General features: G+C 39.6%; 1 protein-coding gene across 1 annotated transcript in view; it reads left to right on the top strand.

Moving 5' to 3' along the window:
- MEGF10 (multiple EGF like domains 10) overlaps nucleotides 1–17029 on the top strand; it is an 81717-nt gene extending 64688 nt beyond the window's left edge. Inside the window, exons 15-25 of the mRNA XM_066340066.1 lie at nucleotides 1861–1995; nucleotides 2341–2469; nucleotides 4978–5106; nucleotides 6208–6336; nucleotides 8194–8322; nucleotides 8840–9076; nucleotides 10048–10175; nucleotides 10336–10459; nucleotides 12326–12370; nucleotides 14386–14592; nucleotides 15532–17029. Coding sequence (XP_066196163.1) covers nucleotides 1861–1995; nucleotides 2341–2469; nucleotides 4978–5106; nucleotides 6208–6336; nucleotides 8194–8322; nucleotides 8840–9076; nucleotides 10048–10175; nucleotides 10336–10459; nucleotides 12326–12370; nucleotides 14386–14592; nucleotides 15532–15695 — 1556 coding nt within the window. The 3' untranslated portion in view covers nucleotides 15696–17029. The remainder of the gene's footprint in view (nucleotides 1–1860; nucleotides 1996–2340; nucleotides 2470–4977; nucleotides 5107–6207; nucleotides 6337–8193; nucleotides 8323–8839; nucleotides 9077–10047; nucleotides 10176–10335; nucleotides 10460–12325; nucleotides 12371–14385; nucleotides 14593–15531) is intronic.
- The last annotated feature ends 4901 nt before the right edge of the window (nucleotides 17030–21930 follow it).

The raw sequence follows: 21930 nt of genomic DNA, 5'->3' as shown, positions 1-21930 counted from the left end.
AATAGTGCTCTTCTTAATATGGTACGGCTTTCCTTTTATTCACTGTCTGTCCTGTGGCACTGTTATGAATGTGACTTTTCAAGAAATGTCATAGGAGAATCCATTCTAAAACATTTCCAAATGTGATTGATGAGTGTTAAGTTTGTAATACAGGTAAATAAAACATACCTGAGTTTAAGAAACGAAAAGCTTTCCTGTTGAGTCTGCTAGGAATAATTAGCTTACTTAATACTTGGGGTTTTAAGACTTGTTTTGTAAGAATAGTCAGTGGGATCAGGCCCCACCATAAGCAGAAGATGTCAAATATACCCATGGTTCCTTTTGAAAAACTTGTCTGGGTAAAATAAAAATTGCATGGAGAGAGAGAGAGAGATGAACTAAGGAAAATCATGCCAGAATCAGGGAGATAAATAGTAAGTCTGCCCTTCCAGGACTTGTCACACTTTGCCAGTAGTCCAGCTTCAGTTTGAATCACTGAAGCTGTGAGGAAAAACGTGTTCAAGAAAGTGAAATGTGAGTTGTCTGGAACTGGAGGGGAGCCCAGTTTCCAGACTAGGTGTCCTAGAATTCAGAAGTAGATGGGTTGAGGGCAACCAAAGAAGAGCCAGATGCTGCTGGCTCTTCCAAACTAAATTAAAAGGCAGCAGATGACCTGAAATGGTGACTGCCAGGGAGAAGGAAAACTAGAGGAAGGTGAAGTTCTATGAGTCCAGGAATGGCAAAATTTCAAGCTGAAGGCTGTGTCATGGCACTGCTAAATCCCACATCAATGTGGCATTAGTATTCCTTGAGTATATCTTGACTGTGAGCGGTAATTATTCTCACTATCCAACCTCTAAGGGCCCTGCAGTCAATCAGTGCATCCAAAGTGTAACACTGCCATGTAAAAATGTTCTGTTGTGTTTTGGAATTGTGCCTATAACCTGGACAAGAGGCTCCCAGTCCAGTGCCCCTCTGAGGCATGGTCTGCAGGCTGAGAAGACAAAGGTCATATGAACAATTTGGATCCTGGTCAGAAACTGCCTTTTCAGTAAACAGGAAGACCTTTTGGCACTGTTTCACTTGAAGAAGTTAATCTCTCTGGAGAGATCCTGGCCATATAACTAGTATCAAGCGTTTAATTAAAAGACTGAATCTTGAATGAAATGGAAATACTGAAAAGATTCCAGGGTAGTTTTGTCAGTGCTAATTGCAGCTGTTCAGGTATTTCTCTTGATCTCTTACCTAATATTCTAATTTATCAGGAAATAAATGCCAAAAGGAATTAGATCAACAAAGAAGGAGAAGCAGCCTTTTTTCCCTCCCTTTTTTAATTTTTCTTTTGAGAAACTCATACTTTTTAGTATCACAATTAAGTGGACAACTCTGTATTTCTGATCTCAGGCTCTCTGAAAGATAGAGTGACTCTGTATCATAAAAAAGGTTGATTGGAAAACATCTGTGTTTTTTATCCAGTAAAGTTAGGCTATTTGAATTCCAAGTTTGGAAACACATCAGGAATCAAGGTCTAGGATGACCTTACTCATCTAGAGATAAAACTATTCCCTCTGTTACTTCAGGTGTGCTTCAAAAGATGTCCTTGTTTAGCCAAATAAAGTATATATGCATTTCAAACATTATTCAAGTTCAGGGTGACTTGACATGTAATGGAATGTCAACAAAGTCATGATGAACTAGAATACACCAAACTCTTGAGGAGGGAGCAGATCTTGTTTTGGGGCTGTAAATCACTGAGCTGCACAAATAATGACCACCACCAGGGCTGGAAAGCAGAGCCAGTTCCAAGCCAGGAGCAGGTGTCCTGCATGGGTGGCTGATGGCAGGACAGCAGTAGTGACAGTCTGTCCTCTCTGGTTCCAGTCTGCTCACCGGGTTTCTATGGACACCGCTGCAGCCAGACCTGCCCCCAGTGTGTGCACAGTAGTGGCCCCTGCCACCACATCACTGGTCTGTGTGACTGCCTGCCTGGATTCACAGGAGCCCTCTGCAATGAAGGTACAGCTGGCCATAAAGACTCCATGGGATGCACTTGCCAAGTGCTGGAATGATTTCCATTGCATCACTTGGAAGCTGTGAAACTGAAGATATTTTCTGTTGTGGAACATTCAATTTATAAATCAGGAATATTAGGCTGTTTCATCCTTCAATATGAAACCCTCTGTATTCTCAATTGCTTTATTTGTGTAATGAATATGGATATTGTACTCACTATAATTTGTAATACCTCAGTTTACCCTTACCTCTCTCAATTCAAATACTGGTTGTTTTTTTTTTGAAATGAAGAAAATAAAATCTTGTTCTGATCACTAAGGAGTTCTAATTCTGACAATGCCTTCTCAGTATGTCCCAGTGGCAGATTTGGGAAGAACTGCGCTGGAATATGCACCTGCACCAATAATGGGACTTGTAATCCTATTGATAGATCCTGTCAGTGCTACCCTGGATGGATTGGTAGTGACTGCTCTCAGCGTAAGTACCAGCTTTTTTTCCCCCCCTTTAATTTTAGAACAAATAATCAGGGTCCAGCTAGTTAAAATACCTTTTTTTTTTTTTTTTTTTTTTTTTTTTTTTTTGTAAAGAAACACTTTCTTAAATCAGAAATTAGGACTTCATGGTAAATAATGGAGAGATCCTAAACTTCTCTGGTCAGGCCAAGAACAAAGCTGAAATTTTCTCAGACACAGGTTAGTGCTCTGGCTGCACAACCATCAATGTTCTCACTAACCATTTGAAAATTTTGTTAAGAAATTTTTCACTATGCCTTTTTTTTAAATGCTTATAAGTCTGTGATGGATTTTCCTCTTTCATAATTTTATAAGTTTTTTCACAGATATTTCTATTGTTATTCTGCTTCACTGAATGAGTATTCTCTTGGTGTGCTGAACTCAGCAGACTCACATTACTGACTTAAAAAGGGAAAGAGAAGGTCCTAATTTTATTATTTTTTGTAGAGTTACTTTATTAAATAGTCACTCCCCATATGCCTGGGTGGCTCTAATTAATAAATATGCAATTTATTAATTAGAGGAAAGAATTGTTTTAAGGAAAACTCTCAAAAGAAGCATATCCAATCCCATAAGGTGGTAAAATCCACACAGTCTCAAACATACATGTGCCAAAATTTCAGTCAACGCACTTGTGTGAATAAAAGCAGCTGCACCATACCCTGAAATATCAGACATTTGTGCTGGGGTTTCCAATGAAGTGCATTTTTTAATAACATGGCTCATTGGTTTATATCATTTATAAATATGGTTTGACTGGCCCAGGTTAACAGGTTCTGCTCAAGTGGAGGGTAACATCTGGTCTGCTTGGGAAAAGAACCCAAAAAACAACTTTGCTGGCTAAATTCTGTAAAGTGATTAGCATGCACAGCCCAGTACGATACCAAATAAATCTTGGGCCTATTCCTGTGGAAGCCAGTGGCTATAAAGGTCCCTGTTTTTATGTTAAAATAAGTAGGTAGTTGGGAGACTAGCAGAATAGGGATATTTAGGAGGAGGAGGGTCTTACTCACTGAATCAATATCAAGAAAATGGTGCCAGCAATATGAATGGAAGTGTTTATTGAAGCTGTGCTCATGGACTATAACAGAGGAAGTTTATTTGCTTTGTATAAAGGCCTTTCGTTCACATGGAAAGTAATGATTTCATTAATTTCTTTTGGAACCAGTGACCTTCTTTAAACTTCTAATCTTTTCCTGTATGTGATTTACATTCCTTATTAGCTGACCACTAATTTCAAACACAAGACAATAAAAAAAGATTTCAAAGCACAACTGAAATGAAAGTAACAACCAAAACCCCCTCAAACTTAGTGCTTTTTTTTTCAATTCATCATAATATAATTTTTAATGAGCTGAAATTTGGGAAAAAAGGTAATATTTTGGAAAAGTACAGCCCACTTATACATGAATCATTATGCAAATGTTTAAAGGATTCAAGACTTTTATTGGTCTCAGGCAAATAGATCAGTACAAAACAATAATACCACCCTTTAAATTTACATAAGAATAAAACCAAGGCTTCAGTGACTGACCTGTTTCTTCTCTCCTATGAAATACTGACACTGTACTTCCATAAAACTATTTTTAAAGTACTAAAGAATTATTTATTTTACTATTTGTTTTTAAAATACTAAGTATTTTAAACCCTCAACATGAGAATCCTACTCAACAGAAAGATTCTATTCTTAGAGTATCCTCTTCACTTAGTGATATTCTACCATGAAGAAAATTATCTTTTGCTGTCTCTGAATAGTAATTAGTATTTTGGAACTTCACAGTTCTAGTGGCAGCACATAGCATCTGATTCACCCATCATGACATTTCCAAAGCAGCCGGTAAATTCTGTCTCATAATGAGTCGACATGATTGTAAGCAAAATAATCTCCATTCTTTGGATAATTACTTGGTGTTTAGAAATATTATACTGATTATTTGACCCATGGAAGCAACTGAGTTAGCCAGATTAAGGTACAGACCTGATTATCTTCACGTTTAGGCAAAAACCACAAAATTTAATAGTGGAAGCACAAGAAGCAGACTCAGTATTGGATCTAAAGCTCTAGGCTTTATAGGAGTTTCAGCTTTCTCTGTTTTCCTTCACTTTTTGAGATTTAAAAGCTGTATCACCTTGACTGTTTGCAGAGTAAAAAATAAGTGAAGAAAGGAAGCCTTTTCTCAGTGAGAAAGCTGCTGTCATATTCAATAATGTCATATTTACTGAGTATTGAGTATGCATTTTCACACATTTAATATTTTCCAGCACTTTTTACCTGGAGTAAAATGATGCCTTACTGAAATGAATAAATCTGTGGCTGTTTGCTCAGAACAGAGCAGCCTAGAACATGAACTTGACAGAAAAACAGCAAACACCAAACAAAGCAGTGCTCGTGTGTGAATGGAAGCAGCTCTATTCATGTACATCAAGGAACATTTGTCATTCGAGGTTAATTAATTGCTCTGGGTTGTTGCAGCTTGCCCACCTTCCCACTGGGGACCAAACTGCATCCACACGTGCAACTGCCACAATGGAGCTTTCTGCAGTGCCTATGATGGGGCGTGCAAGTGCACCCCGGGCTGGACTGGCCTTTACTGCACACAGAGTAAGTGGATTTTGTGCTCATTCTTAGTTTGAACATCAGTGACAGAATTATTCTTCAGAACAGCTTGAACCTGGAATTCAAGTACTGATACAGAAGCTGTTTTATTTACAGCCTTGAAAGATTATTTCACTAGACTGTAACGACATAATTTCTTTTGGAATTTTGTTCATTTAATAGTACATTAATGCTGATTTTTTTTCCCCAAGAGCTTTTTGTTTAAGTAAAATAGCTGTACAGTGACTGAGTTTAGGTATGTGGCATTCATTACATGCTGGCTAAGAGTTCATAGGAAGTTTGAGAAATAAACATTTGTTAGAAATAAATATGGATAAAATTAATTTACTGTCTCTTTCATATTACATGTTCAGTTTGGTTTACCTTCAATTCAGGTTGCCTCATTGACTGTGATCCTGGCCACAACGCCTGTATTTGACCCCAAGAAAAACAGGACTGCTGACTGTGTTTTGCATTCAGTGTGCAAAAATATATGTTTTTAATAAAATCAGAATTTGCTGTTTCAAAAGAGTAATGTCATAGTGGCAAGAAATAACATACACTACAGGACCATATGGATGCAATTCTGGGAGACATTCACTATGCTGGTTCAGCTGTCAGCTATCAGGGTTTTTTTGCTTCCTGCTGATGAATAATGATCGCTTTGCTGTGGTGTGTCTTCTTCATACTGAAATGGTTTATTTGTGACTAGCTCAGGTACAATATGTTGTTGTTTTGACTTAATGCTTCAACATAAACTATGAAGGAAGTATGTCCAGAAGTTCACTGACGGATGGGCAGACTCCCAGAGTGCCCTCTTCTTCCTCCCTCAAATCTCTTTTGAAGCCCATTTCTTCAAGGGGCTGTCCCTGCTGTCTTTCCAGAGCCTCTGCTGCCAGCATAATTTCCCAACCTCATTTTTGTCTGATGTGTGTTTTAAACCACTCCGGACAAGGCAGGTCTTGGTCCCCTGTGCTGACAGAGAACTCTGAGTTTCTGGAGCTGCAGGAGCAAGCCCTCAGTAACACACTGAACCAGAATGTTTGTCTTCCACTCCCGGAGCAGCTGTTTCAACCCTCTCCCCCTCTCCCTCTGCTCGTGTTGCAGGGTGTCCCCTGGGGTTTTTTGGGAAGGACTGTGCCTTGATCTGCCAGTGCCAGAACGGAGCTGACTGCGACCACATCAGCGGGCAGTGCACATGCCGGACGGGCTTCATGGGACGGCATTGCGAGCACAGTGAGCACAGCCCTCTCTCTGCCTTGGGAAAAAGCGTCTGGCCTCCAGGGGCAGTTCTGATGGGCACAGAGCCGGCCACAGGCTCTTTCAAACAGTTTAAAACCCAACAGAATTAAGTTGTTACGATGGTGGTGTCTGTTTCTTTGCACTGCGTTTTAGTGACTTAGGGCGTAATGCTAAAGGAACACCCAATTACTCTGTCATGTAAAAGCAACTAAATGAATCCAAAGAATTGTCATTAGCATTCTGGGAAAGCAACAAAATGTATCCATTAGCATAAACCACAGTGACAGCTAATAATTGGAAAACTGGAGATGAGAACTAAGGCATCAGTGCTCGTAGATTAAGTTAATCTTCATGGTGTGGTTTAACAGTGCAGCTGCATTGTAAGAGTGTTGTAGGTGGCTTTTATACCTACTGTTTTGTTTTCATGTGTGTAGTTCTCTCCTCAGGAAGATCAGGGGTAAACACCACTGACATCACTGGTGTAGTGTTGTACAACATTAAAAGAATAGTCAGGTTTGTGACCACAAGACTGTCCAACCTTTGCTGATTTTATGGAGCTGTGCTCCCAAATTTCTGCATTTTGATGACATCTGTGTTTCTCCCCAAAATCTCACTAATGTTCAAGAAAAGATAATGTTTTAAGATAGTCTCTTGATGTCAAAACATAATTTTGAATAATTTGGCAAATCTGTTATGGATTTTGTATTTTATCATACAAGTTGATAATAATGGTTTAACAACATTAAGCTATATATTTTGGTATTCATTCTAATTCATATCTTTAAATGCCAAAATATATTATGACATGATGGGTTTTGCCCACCAATTTACCTCAGTATTTATAATCCTGTTTTACTGAGTGTAATCAAAAGAAGGATGAGGTACATAAACATGAAGTTTCTCACTTGAGCTGGGATTTGTCAAGACTGCAAGACAGTTCTCAGGCTTTGTGTCACTTTGTGTCACTTTATTTTTTTAATTATTCCAAATTAGGAATGCATGAAAGATGAGTTAGATTCTTTTAAAAAGACTAAAAGAAGTAAATATGGTTACAGAACTCTTGAGAAATTTCAGAAAAAGTGAAGAAATACTACACTTCTAAAACAAACAGAACTACTATAATGTGACAGGCCACACAGTACGAAGAGGTGGCAGTAAAAAAAGAAATAATTTTATCAATGTAGAGTAATTCTCTACCAGGATACTTACATGAGGTAAGAGGCACTTTGATCAGTAATTAAGTATTGTAGTGAGGTAACTCAGATAGTTAAGTACAACTTTCCCAGTTACCTTATTCCTCCATAATTCAGCATTTTCTCCTGGTGGTACTTTCTCAGTGTATATGTAACAGTATCGGAGTATGCTATGGGCAGTAGTTTTATTTCTCTGTAAATGTATGGTGCATTTTAGACTCACTGTTAGGGTTCCTTCCTTTTGCTTTGTTTTACATCAGCACACCTGTAATACCGTTCAGGTGTCTGGCTCCACCTGTATGATAATGAGATTTTTCAGGGACTGAGATCTGAGTCTTCTGGCTCTTTATTCACATATTGCCCATTTCTTCACCGCTCTCTACCCTTTCTATATTTTTTGTCTTTGTTTTTTTTTCCCCTGGACTCCTTGCTGCACTGCCTTACTGGCATTGCAAGTGAAAGATGAATACACATCTGAACACAATTTCTCTCCTGCACACTGAGGAGTCCTCTTAGGAGCATTTCCAGGAGAGATCCAATGCTGATGACACATTGCCACCTGCTGCTCATGGACAGGAACGTGTGGGGGTTGGACTCTGCTGCTGCAGACCTGTAACTCCAAAGCCTTTAATGAGTTTTTGCTTGCTTATGTTCTCAGAGTGTCCCCAGGGCACATACGGGTATGGATGCCGTCAGATCTGTGACTGCCTGAACAACTCCACCTGTGACCACATCACAGGGACCTGCTACTGCAGCCCAGGCTGGAAGGGGCCCAGGTGTGATCAAGGTAAAGCCCAGATGAAATCAAATTTAATGTAATCTTTTCACACAGAAACTGGATTCACCAGTGGTCTCTTAAACACCATTTCTGTGCCATTTATTAAGTAAATCTTATAGGTGTATTTAAGTAGCACATTTTGCTAATTCATGTAAGTTTTGGAGGCTTTAAATTAGATACCGTAGTGATAATGAACTGGAGCATGAAATTATAAGGCTGTGCTGCTCAACAGTGCTGATGGAGTATGGGCTTTACCTGCCCCATGCTTTTCCCCAAAGAATGTTCTTACTTTTTTGAATTCATGAAAACATCTCTTTTCTGTGAAGATTCCAAGTGTTTTTCCTTTCTGTGAAGATTCTAAGTGGGTTTTTTTTTTTTTCCAGAAATTTAGGATTGGTTTCTGACAGAGTTCTATTCTGGCATTATTAAATACAGTTAGATTTAGAAGTGAAATTTTGTCTCATGCTCCTGACATGTGACGCCTCTGGATTTATGCCACTGATTTTCATTTCTTCCTCTATTTCAGCTGGTGTAATTATAGTGGGAAACCTGAACAGCCTGAGCCGAACCAGCACTGCCCTCCCTGCTGACACCTACCAGATAGGAGCCATAGCTGGCATCATTATTCTTGTCCTGGTTGTACTTTTCCTGCTGGTGCTGTTCATCATTTATAGGCAGAAGCAGAAAGGGAAGGAGACACACATGCCCACCGTGACCTACACCCCTGCTATGAGGGTCATCAATGCAGATTACACCATTTCAGGTATGTGATGTTTAGGACACTCTTTTTTCCCTCCACTTCTTGGCTTTGTGCTCAGATCTGCCCCTAAAACGGCTTGAATTCATGTATTTCTGCTTTTTGATACCATGAAGGTGGCACACTCTGGCAAAATGTGTTAATTTTAAAGAAAAGTGACCACGTACCTTGCTTTACTGTGCAACATTTTGCACCCTCCAACTTTTTTTTCTGCATTAAACATGGACATTTCTATCTTCTGTGCCTGCTTTTATATACAGTTGGAGTCTGGCAAAATCTGGTTTCTACAAAGGTCTTTAAATTAAATGCCAACAGCTTGAATAGAGAAAGAAGGTAGAAAATCAGGATTTTGTACTCTCTCTGCAAAGATTGTACAGAGAAACAGACAGCAAAAGGTTTGAAACTAATTAAGGGAAGGAGCAATGAAACAAACAGGAATTTTTGACCTATTAAAGTTCCTGTAAGTTGGGGTTCAATGGGTATATGAAACTTCAGGCAATTTTGCCTTCTGCACACCACTGATAAGGAAAGCAGCAGCTGAAGAAGCAGGAGGACTTGTCAGAGTTAAGAAAAAGCAAATCAGCAATGGTCCTGGTGTTCTTGAAGCACCAGAAAATGTTGATGCAGACTTGATGGTACAAGTGACTTGTAATGATGACTAGAAAGGAATAACAGAGCAGGGACCACTGCAGAGAGAGGAGTTAAGTTAGCAGGTTACAGTTGTGAATGCTCCTTGCTAAAAGTGAGGACATGACTTGTCACTTCTTGTCCTATATCTCCGATTTCTTTGAATGAATAAAAAGTTTTGTGTTTCTTGGGGTTTGTGTTTGAATAAATAAAAAAAATATGTGTTTGTTGGGCTTTTTTTAAGAAACTCTAGATTAGATTTGGAACGCAGTGTAGCACTCTCAAAAATGTATCTTAAAGAAATTCCATGTTATTTTCAGTTTTTCATTTTCCTTTTTTTTAATTTTCAGAAACCGTCCCTCATCCCAGTGGTGGAAATGTCAACAGCCACTATTTCTCTAACCCCAGTTATCATACTCTGACTCAGTGCTCCAACCCACCTCATGTCACCAACATGGAGAAACTGACCTTGGCAAAGGTAAAGCAGAAAAACATGGAAACTTCTCTGACAGTCTTTATTTTATATTGTTCCCTACTCTCTCCTATTTGGCTGATTTTTGCTTTTCCTGATTATCACCTGGAAATTCAGCATCTTCCGTGCAATTTCAAGTTTTATTGCCTCTCTTTTCTTGAAACAGGCAAAAACCAGTCAGCTGTTTGTGAACATGAAAAATACAGAGCCTGGAAAACGAAGTGCTGTCATGGACTACACAGGAACACTGCCAGCAGACTGGAAACACGGTGGCTACCTCAATGAGCTTGGTAAAACGAAACCAAAAACAAACCCACAAAAAAACCCCACAAAAACCCCCACAAAAAACAGAAACAAACAAAAAAAAACCCCTGAAAAAACAAAAACCAAAAAAACAATCCCCCCCCAAAAAACACCAAACCAACAGAGAATGGAATGATGTTATTCACTGTACGTAGGATACATCCCTTAAGTCAGGAAGACACAAAGTGACCCCTTGTGAGGAATGGCAGAACAGTTTTTGATGCCCAGTGCATGATGTGTAAAATATCTCATTTGTATTAAAAGATTTGCTTACTGATTAGTTTCATAAAACAGTAGGGTTTTTACAGTAAGGTTCTGCTTGGACAAAATTACAAATTCCTATTAAATAAATGAAAGGTTGCATATATTCATTTTAAATCACTACAAAATGCAATCAGTGGTTTAAAAAGTAGTTTTTCATTACATGAGCCACTTCAGGTGTAAACAGTAGATCTTCTGAGCTAAGCCTCCTGTTTGCTAAAAGACAGAGCACTATATGCTGTCTTTTCTATATGCTGTCTTTTCATCCTTTTCCACTCTCATGCATTCCAAAAAGGCTGGATTGCAGTGATCAGTGAAAGCCTTAAAAAGGATATTCAGTGGCAGTATAATTCAGAAAAGTTAATTACCTTCATTTCTGGTACTTATGTGTACCAGACTCAGGGATTCAGAACAACAGTATGCAGCACTAGTTTACTCCGTGCTCTTCCCCAGCCTCGGTCAAACCACAATTTAGGCTCAGATTTGTTCTGTTCGTTTTGGAGTTTGTTTGGTGGTTGGTTTTTTTTTCAGGAAAGGATTTCAGTCATGATGCTCAATATTTAGCTCTGTATTTTCTTAGAGCATTTGAACTTGCACTAAATGCTCCTCAGAGACACTTGCTGTGATTAGCCCCAGGCAGGAGATCTTCAGCAATAGGGAGGTTCCAGAGGACTGGATGAATGCTGATGTTGTGTCCGTTTGCTAGAAAATCAAGTAGGATTGCTTGGGTAACTTGAGGCTGGTGACCTAAGCATCAGACTTGTGAAAACAATAGGACAGCTGACATGAGATCTAATAAATAAAGATAGAGTAGGTTAAAATTAATTATGTTTCGGTCTCCTTAAATAGTATCACTTCTCTCTTGAAAACTACTAATTTTGTTTCGATACTGCATAGGTAAAATCATTTTAGGTTTTTATAATGCTTCTAGCATAGTACCACAATACAGCCTAATTTAAAAATCAACTCTCCACAACATGAATCAAAGCTATTTGAATAAATCAGTAACCAGGAAAGTGCCAGGTCTCTGCAACAGCTGTTGTGCACTTCTGTTTATATTTATTAAGAGAAATCTGTGAGCAACAGGTAATTAGAGGGGTGTAGATTCAGGTGCAAGGTATTCAGGCCACTGGGGTGGAACAGGATGATCCTGATTGGAGAGTGATTAAAGTTGGAAGCAGAGCATTGAGAATTGGAGTGAGCTCTGCCCACTCAGAGATTTTCAGGTCAAGGTGGGATGCCTTTTTGGTAGGTAGGGTTTATTCAAACAAACGAAAAAAAGCTTTAGTCCAAGAGCACTTATTAGGATTATTCAAGAGTGAGTAACTGGCGTTATGTGAGGACAAACACGATAATTTAATGGTCCCTTATGACCCACCTTCCCTGTTCCTGCTGGAAAATGTGCAAGCAAATATACAAGTGCTTCTGTACCCCCCTCCCGGGCAGTTCCACAGTCCTTATGAGAGAATTATTCAGCTAGGGTAGAAATTAGTCCCAAGGCAATTCTTAAGTAATTAGAAGCTTTTATCTAATCACTTTTATTTTCTTTGATTTTAAAACTACTCTGGGTTATTGTATCATTTTTTCCTCAGGTGCTTTTGGACTTGATAGGGGATATATGGGGAAGTCCCTGAAAGGTGAGGTTGTTTTCTGATGTATTGAAATGAAACTATATAGACATGCCTTTTACTCTTCTAGATTACCTTTGGTTTCTAGGTGAAGGGAATATAAAAATAATTCTGGACTAAATATTTTCTAGACACTGAATTAGTGTGTGATCGATTTGTTTGCTTATGTGAGATTTTTATCTTCTTTGAAGAGAGGTTGTTGGATTTTTTTTTAATCAAAAAACGAAACCACAAACCAAGCCATTTTAAGTCCCTTATGTGTCACATATATCAAATGTTTTCACTCATGCTTGAGTCACAACACAGCTCAAGTCTAGACTGCAGAATACATGCTGCCTTTTCTGAAAGGCTTTAAAAGGGAGACAATTCTAACTGCAGCTGGCATGGTCTGCATGACGACAAACCTTCACCACATCCACTGCAAGCCCTTGGAAAGGATGTCAAAATACAGACACACAGACAGGAATGAAAAGCTTTCTGTGAATGAAATTCACAGTAGTGATCTGATGTTTTGAGCTTCTGAATTACCCAGTTTTCTCACAAGACTTTACATTGTACAACCCTGATGTGTTGGTGGTACCCGATTAGGGGTATGCCAAGGGTGCCTGGATACCCAAACAATGGAAAAGATGTAAGGAGGTCCATCCGTATGATGAGCTGAACACATAGACAGAAAGCAGCTAGTTTGTCCCCTTGTGTATAACAGGGCACAGTTAAACAGAGTGATTTATTACACCTGGTTTTTCCTGCCCTTTGGTCACAACAACCCCCTGAAGCTCCAGGCTAGGGGAAAAGTGGCTGGAAAGCTGGAAAAGGCCCTGGGGATGCTGGTGATAGCAGCTGGACACGAGCCCAGGGGTGCCCAGGTGGCCAAGAAGGCCAGTGGCCCCTGTGCTGTCCCAGCCATGGTGTGGCAGCAGGAGAAGAGCAGTGACCATGCCTGTGCTGGCATTCTGTGGCCACACCTCGAATCCTAGAGGCTGCTCTGGCCTCTCAACAAGACAGGTATTGAGACACCATATATCAGGAGAAATTCCTTCCTGAAAGGGTTGTCAAGCATTGGGACAGGCTGCCCAGGGAAGTGGTGGAGTCAGCCTCCCCAGGAGGATTTAAAAGATGTGAAGATTTGGCACTTAAGAGCATGCCTAAGTGATAGATTTGGCAGTTTTACATAAATGGCTAGACTCAATGATCTGAAAGGTCTTTTTTAACTTAAACAATTCTACAATTCTATGATTACAGAAAGCCCAGTTCAAATGAGTCATAAAATCTTGAGCACCCATCAACTGACAGGTCCAAGGTCAGTCTCATGTTGGATATGGAGTCAGGAATGAGCTAAGGAAGTCTCATGTTAAATAACATATCACAAAGCAACACAGAGAATGAAGTAACATAAGTGCCACAACACTGCTTCCCAGCATGAGCAAATACATCTCTGAAACCAGTTACTCATCCTTCAATTAAATCCTGACATCACAACCCACCTGATGTTTCCTTTCCAGTTCTCCTGTGTGTGCCTTACAGAAACTTACAAGAAGCTGGTTTTTTTTTTTTAGTGTACTCGGACACTCAAACTTTGCACCACTCAAGCAATCCCTAGAAATAAATCATGTTGCCATTTGCCCGGACATTGCTCTTGAGAACAGTTTCAGATCAGTTATTTTACGTATCCTGAGTTCAGCATCTGGAGGGGCGGAAAGTGTTCTGAAGTGCTTCTTAAAAATTTTTACAGCTGATTTTACAGCTTATCTCTCTATAATGCTAGGTATTATTCTAATCAGATTTGAAGATTGCTTGGATCTAGCAATAGTAATTTGCTGGTGGCAAGATAAAAAAGGAGCATAGCAGTTAAGATGCTTTCATTGATAGTTGTAAATAATTTTGAAGTGTTATGACTGGTTTCCACTTGAATATTCACTTCTGAGTGACTTTTTAGAACTTAGCATTAAAGAAAACCTTTTTTTGGTAGCAATGTCCATAGCATGCAGCATTCTTGAGACAATAACATGTTTTCATTTTTGTAGATCTGGTGAAGAACTCAGAATACAATTTAAGCAACTGCTCACTGAGCAGCTCTGAGAACCCCTATGCTACTATCAAAGACCCACCAGCTCTGGTGCCAAAGAGTTCAGAATGTGGCTATGTGGAAATGAAGTCCCCAGCACGTCGCGACTCCCCCTACACCGAGATTGCCAGCACTGCCACAGCCAACAAGAATGTGTATGAAGTTGGTAGGTACAAAAATCTACCTCTGGATGCTGGGGGTTAGGAAGAAAGAGCACAGGGCTTTTTATTCTTTGATTCAGTTTAATCAAAAAATGTGAAAATCACTGGAAAAACAATATTACGTGTTCAGATTCTGCTCAAAAACTATAACAACAGCGTTACTACTCCTTTGGTATAATTCACACAAGCAGGGTTTGAAGTGCCTTCAGCTCTGTTCTGTAACCTGCAGGTACCTCTGAATTTCCCTGGTGTGAAAGCCTTCCTTTAAACAACAGCATAAGATAAGCTTAGCATTTTATTGCAATGTAGTTCACCTCTAGGTTAAACTGAATGCAGCTGGAGTATGGGAGGGCTGAAGTTCTCTTTCCTTCTCTTGATCAGAATAAAACAGCATCTTCACCCACAGATGTAGTATTCCACCAATATGGTCCCTACCTAGTCATCATATTTCTTTAGTTACAGAAAACTTTGGGGTCCTATGGAGTCTCTGGGCTGTAATAAATTGTAATACAGCTCTGGGCTGTAATAAATTGTGTCCAGTCTCAAAGGACATATTTTCCTTTTCTCCCTGCAAATAAAGATCACTGAAATCCATCAACATACCCATTCTGCTTTTAAAGACTCTTATAAAGTCTTGATTAAAAAACTCAAAATCAAATTCTTGATTAAAACCCTCAAATTGTTGGGTTTTTTTGTTTGTTTTGTTTGTTTTTTTTAATTTGCTGAAATTAAAGACGCATAAAGAAGAGATGCTGTTTTGTTTCTGTCAGTAAAGACAGTCATGGCAGGGCCCTGCTGCAAGTGTGAAGCAAAAACACAAACCTGTGTTTCTACACCTACATTTCAGGACTCTGTATAATGAGGAATCTTCCTACTGAAGCAGAAACTGAAATGAAGTATCAATGTTTTCCCTAAAGTTGAGTGTATGCTCTCTCTCTTCACAGAGCCCACAGTGAGTGTTGTCCAGGGTGTGTTCAGCAGCAGTGGCGGGCGCTTCGGCCAGGATCCCTACGATCTCCCAAAAAACAGCCACATTCCATGCCACTACGATCTGCTTCCAGTCCGAGGGAGCCCCACACCCTCCACAAAGGGGGTCAGCAGCAAATGAGCCCGCATGAAGCTGATGCCTACAGCCCCGAGACTCTCAAGGGGCAGAATGGCATGGGTGTGCTCCTTCTTCTGTAGTGTACCATCTCTCTTGGCTCCTGATCTGTCCAGCAGATAACTGCTGTACTCTAAAAGCAGAATCTCAGCATGAGGTCTGTATTGCATATACAAGTGACAGATGGACAAATGCCACACTCTGGGGATCCTATTCTTTTTTTTTTTTTTTCATGACAGTAAATTTTATAGAAACCAGTATGCAGCACATTTATACTGTAATATGCTGGCTTAAAAAATAGTAGTTTGCAGGTTAGTGTTGATAACATCACATTTTAGAGACTTCAAACATAGGCTTCATGTCTGTCATGTTCCAGAGTAGCAATACTCCCAGGACAGTGCAATTTACCAAATACCACTTTGTACAGGTCATCTGATTCACCAGTTACTCACTAGTAGGAGGAAAACTGCCTTGCTAAATTTTAGCTTCCATTCTTACCTTTAGTCAAGATGTATTACAAGAAACAAGATCTGATCGGGATTAGGATGTTGCAGTTGTTTGGGAAATCCATCATCAGGCTTTGCTGTCCTTTGCAAAGGTGATGGATGTACTTGGCTTGAATAGTTCCAGAGATAAAATAATTGCATACATCAGTATTTACATGATGCTTCAAGATCTCTTAGTACTGCAGACCCAGCACCAGTCTTCAACAAGTATTTTACTATAGTTCCTCTTCATATGTTGCAGTTCTGACCACTATTTCTGTCACACACAAACTAATAATCCACAGCATATCAGTTATTACTTCAGAAAATATGTAAATTGAATCAGTTTATTTTTGTCACCATGGACTGATTATGTAAGGAGTGGACAATGGTGATGACTTCTGTAAATCTTAACTGCAAGGATGGGTTTACATTTTATAAAAAGGTAGTAATAATGACTGTAATATAGGATAAAAATAGTAAAGTCTTCTGACTTTTTTTTCTTTGAAATAACTAAGCAAACTCTGTGCATACTTGCTAAAAAGGCACCTTTTCTTTTTTATAGTTGACGTAGGGAAACATGCTTAAGCTGGTCTTTTGCATTGCTAATAATGTCACACATGTATCCCCTCACCTTCGTTAACTTCTGTCTCCATTTTTATGCTGTGTATCTGTGTTTTTAGTGACCTAGCTTGTAACTGCAAAAATATTCTTATGTGTGTGTGTCCATTTCTTTTGCATTTTTGCCAACTGGCCTTTATTTTATCCGGTTCAAGGAGCCTCTGGGCAGAGCAAGAGGATCAAAGTAAGAATTCACAGTGATGTCTATCGGAGGCGATTAAAAAATAAGTAACAGTTCAGATTAATTCATTAATTCAGGGAAAGAAAATCAAGGGTTTTTTGTTGAGAATGACAACAAAAGAAAAGGAAAGGAAGAAAAGAAAGGAGAAAAGGAAGAAAAGGAAAAACCGCTTCTTTCTTGAAGTTTAACTTATTCTGTTGACCATGTAATTGGAGACCATCTTCCCAAAACAGCCTCTTCTTCCCTATACAGGCTTTCAGTCCTTCGAAAATAGTCTATTATGAACTGCATGATTTGGTGGAAATTAAATTCACCAAGGTATCCGTCCATTGGACAGAATTTTCCCCAAACACGTCAACCTTAAAATAACATGGTTGCTACAGACTGGATGTTCTCTTTCAGTGCAAAGATGCTTTCAGGAACCTAAGAGTGAGGTGCCAGCATTTAACATGACGTGGCAGTGCTTCTGTAGCACCTTGTCCTTAAGGGTTGGTGTGTCCCCGATAGAAGGGGAAAAGGATACTGGCTGTTTTGCAATTCCCTGGAATTTCTGTTACATCCCTGGAATAAAGTATTCCATTATCTTTGAATTTGGAAAGTATAGGTACTAGTTAGAAGATTTCTAGGGCTGGTTGCCATTTAATCTGTGTCTAAGATAAAATGTAGAGCTACTGGTATATATTTTTTTGTATTGTGTGAAACAGACTTTAAAATAAAACTTTCTTTTCTCTAAAGCCATTAATAGAAAATGCTGCATTTAACAATTGGTGCTAATAAAAACTTCTTGCTCTTTTTGAAGACCACTAGGTAAATTATCTTCATCATCTAAACAGTTCTTTTAACATGGAAAAATGAAGAGCTGAAAAAATGTTGGGAGGTTTTTAAAATTTCCAGTATGTCAAATATCCTCGAGTGATATATTCAGTCAATTATTCATGAAAGTAGATGAGTTTACTGTCATTTTGCTTATTGTGTGTATTCTAAATATACACATTCCTGAAGTCTGCCTTCCTGCATGTGAGTAAAACTCTTGCTATGTAGTCAGCAGCAGCAATGTCTGCATAAATCTGAGCTGGATCTGCAGCACAGGGCAAACAGGGCAAACAAATGGCTTGTGAATTTACTTCAGAGAATCATTCTTGGTGCTCAGAACACTGATTTCCTGGAGTGCATTCTGCTCTCAGCTTCAGAGATCCAATCTTTGTGACTCTCAGACAGCTCTTATTGTAGATCTCACTGTGGTCTTCACACAATTTAAAGACTTCTGAAGGTGTATTCTGTAGGGTAGAAGAGACTGAATGGCTCAGCTGATGCAGCAATTTTGGCAAGCACTCAGAGAACTGGCTTCACCACAGACAGGAATGGAAAAGGATGCCTTGCCTCTATATAGTCACATTACAATAGTGACAAAATATAGCATTGAAAATGGAGGTAGCTCTCCCCTAGCAATGTATCACCATTTTAATAAAAGGCTGCACCAAGTTAATAGCTGACTTTAAAGTAGTGAGTATAAACTTCAGGCTTTAAATACTATAGGCATTATTAATTCAGGCCACTTAGAAATATAATGAAACTCACAGCTTTCTATTATATCCAAGATTTCAATCACAACACATTGTTACAAATAAAATCTTCCCTTATCTTGACCTACAGAGAACTTCCATTAACTGGAGATGCACATGAAGATAAATGGGAAAGAAGATTTCATTATACTTACACTTTCTGCTGAGACAATCTGCAAGGTCATATTGAAGTAGAGTTAGTATAAAATCAAAAGCAGGGAATGTGTTACTCTAAATATATTGGATTTTATAGTACATAATTTTTTTTTATCCAATATATGTCCAAATAGTAATTCTTACACTGAAGCTCTAAAGTCCAGACTTTTGACAAAAAATACTTTTAAGTTGTATATACATTATTTGAAATTACTGAAAACAAGTGAGTGTATGCTTATCAATTGCTGTAGAGAAAACCTTGTCATTTGATACACTCATGCTAGTGCTAGAGCACTGATCATAACTTTTCAGTTTTTTAGCCCACAAGACTTCACTTTGATATGGCTGAACTGTGTTATATTTTTAATGAAAACCTATCAAGTATTTTTTTTTACTTATAACAAAGTGTTTTGTTGTGAAAACATATATTTTTTCCAAAGATGACTGATGTTCATCATTCTTCCTCTCTTTACCATATATTTCACTTCACTTCACATACCTGTAGGTTGATATAATAAAGTTTCTAATGAAAGATTGGAAGTACTTTGTGGTTTTTTTTCCACTTGTTTTTCATTTGCCTACGGGGCAATCTTGAAATAGCACAGGAAATGTATGAGATGTCATTTCTGTTTTCATGGTTTAATCCCAGCTGGCAACTGAGTACCATGCCAGTAGTTACTAACTCCTCCAAGGAGGAGAAGAGAAAAACTTTGTGGATTGAAGTAAGAACAGTTTAATAACTGGAGGAAAATAAAATATATTACTATTATTAACTGTAATACTAAAACAGAAAAATCCATCATAGAGGTCTAATGTTTCAGATTTAGCTACAATCCATATTGTAGGAGTATAGTTCTACTTTCCAAGGTTTTCTGTGCAAATGTGAAAAACTAAGTATTCCCCTTCAATGCTGTTGAAACAGGGAGTTTAGTCGTAAGTAATTGACTTGGTTTACATTCAAACAGCCATCTTATTATTAAAAAAGTAACAAAAGAGTGATCCTGATTAGCTACACAGGGTAAATGATCATTATTATAAATTAAAATTCTCCATAAACAGTCATGTTTACACTTAAGAAAGGGCTTGAATATTTCACAGAATCACAGAATCAATCATGTTGGGAAAGACCTTGGAGATCAAGTCCATCAGTGCACTAGTATCATCAACTAATTATCCATATCCTAAACTGAGGAGGGGCCCAGAACTAGACACAGCACTCACCAGTGGCCATGATCCTGCTCGCTGCACCATTCCTGAGCCAGGCTAGTGCTATTGGCCGCCTTGGCCACTAGAGCACACTGCTGGCTCATGTTGAGCCTGCTGTTTAACAGTCCCTCACATCCCTTTCTGGCTGCTGTCCAGCCACTCTGCCCCAGTCCAGAGCTGTTCAGGGGTTGTTGTGGCCAAAGTGCAGGACCAGCCACTTGGACTCATAAACATCTTACTGGATTTGGTCCATCTATCCAGCCTATCCAGGTCCCTCTGCAGAGCCCTCCTACCTTCCAACAGATGTGCTTCCAACACTCACACCCAGCTTGGTGTCACCTGCAGATTTACTCATGGAAAATTCAACCCCCTCATCCAGATCATCCATAAAGATACTAAATGGGACTGAGCCTAGCACTGATTCCTGAGGACACACTACTGTGGAAGTCGAGCTGCTTGAGGCTATCACCTTGAGAGCCATGGGAACCCGATCTGTAGTTAACCTGATTCTCAACTTAAGGCAAGCATCTTTGACTCTTGGGAAATAATATGATAATAGCTCTGTAGAAATAAGGTGGTGGTTCTAGAAGATTCCCTAGTTCTTCCTCCCTGATTGGTTGTCAGTTGTTGCAGAGTTTTACATATTCTGATTTACTGTTTCTAGTTGAACCCTTACTCTCAGCTCCACCCCTCAATTGACCCTGTATGTGTATCCTACCTACCCTATCCTGGGTCTTTGGAATTAGTCCATACTGTTACTTGGCTTCCCCTGTTAGTTGTTTTCATCATTAAACACTTCTACTTTCTGGACAATTTCATCGTACCTATCCTTTTATTTATTGCCACGTTAGTCCTGATGTCTCAGATCTTGAAGTGGTCCCAGGGTTGCCAAGCTGAAGCTGAGACACACCACTGGTGACTAGCTCCCAGCTGGATATGGCACCACTCTCTTGGCTTGACCCAGTGAAGAGTGCACCTTTCCAAGCCACAAGCTGCAGCTTTTCCAGGGAATGCTGTGGCTCATGGTGTCAAAGGCCTTGCTGAAGTTCAGTCACACAACATCCACAGCATTTTTCCCATGTCCACCAGGCAGGTTACCTGGTCATAAAAGGGGACCAGGTTTTTCAGACAAGATGTGCCACTGGCTGGGTCTGATCCTCTGGCTGTCCTATGGGTGCCATGTGATGGCACTCAAGGTAATCTGTTCCATAACCCTGCCAGGCACCAAGGTCAGGCTGACAGGCCCAGAGTTCCTGAGAGCCTCCTTCCAGCCCTTCTTGAGGATGGGGTCACATTGGCACCTCCAGTCCTCTGGGACCTCCCCAGTGAGCCAGAACTAATGGTAAATGATAGATGGCAGCTTGGGGAGCCCATTCACCAGCTCCGTCATTCCCATCTGATCCCAGAGACACTTGTGAGCATCTAAGTGACTCAGCAGGTCTCTGACTGCTTCCTCCTGGATTACAGGTGGGTTGTTCTGCTCCCTATCCCCACCCACCAACCCTGAGCGTGTCTTAGTGTTGAAAACTGACACAAAGAATGTGTTAAAGTACCTCTGCCTTTTTCCCATTTTTGATTACCGGATTCCCAACCCCATCCAGTCCAGAATGGGGGCTGTCCGTGCCCATCCTTTTCCCATTAATGTATTTATAATTTATTTTTTTTTTTATCCTTCACAGCAGCAGTCAGTAAGTTCTTACTGGGATTTTGCTTCTCTGATTTTTATCTCCTACACCTTAAAAATTTCTTGAGCTACCTGCCCCTTTTTCCAAGAGTGATCCACCCTCCTTTTTTTCTAAATTCCTTCAAAAGCTCCTCGTTACATAGGCGGAGCCCATCTGGCTCTACAGGCCTGGTGCCGTACAAGCTGCCCTGTCATCAAAGAACCCAAAATTCTACTGATGGCACCAGCCCTTAAGTCATTTATTGATAATGTGGATAGTCCTGTTCATCACTCATCCCTCATACTGAACGAACTGAGCAGAACACCACCAGAGCTCCTGCCCCATCAACCAAGTGACCCAGAGCCT

Source organism: Sylvia atricapilla, chromosome Z, assembly GCF_009819655.1.
Source record: "Sylvia atricapilla isolate bSylAtr1 chromosome Z, bSylAtr1.pri, whole genome shotgun sequence".
In the NCBI taxonomy this organism is placed as follows: domain Eukaryota; kingdom Metazoa; phylum Chordata; class Aves; order Passeriformes; family Sylviidae; genus Sylvia; species Sylvia atricapilla.
This window is presented reverse-complemented; position numbering and strand designations above follow the sequence as displayed.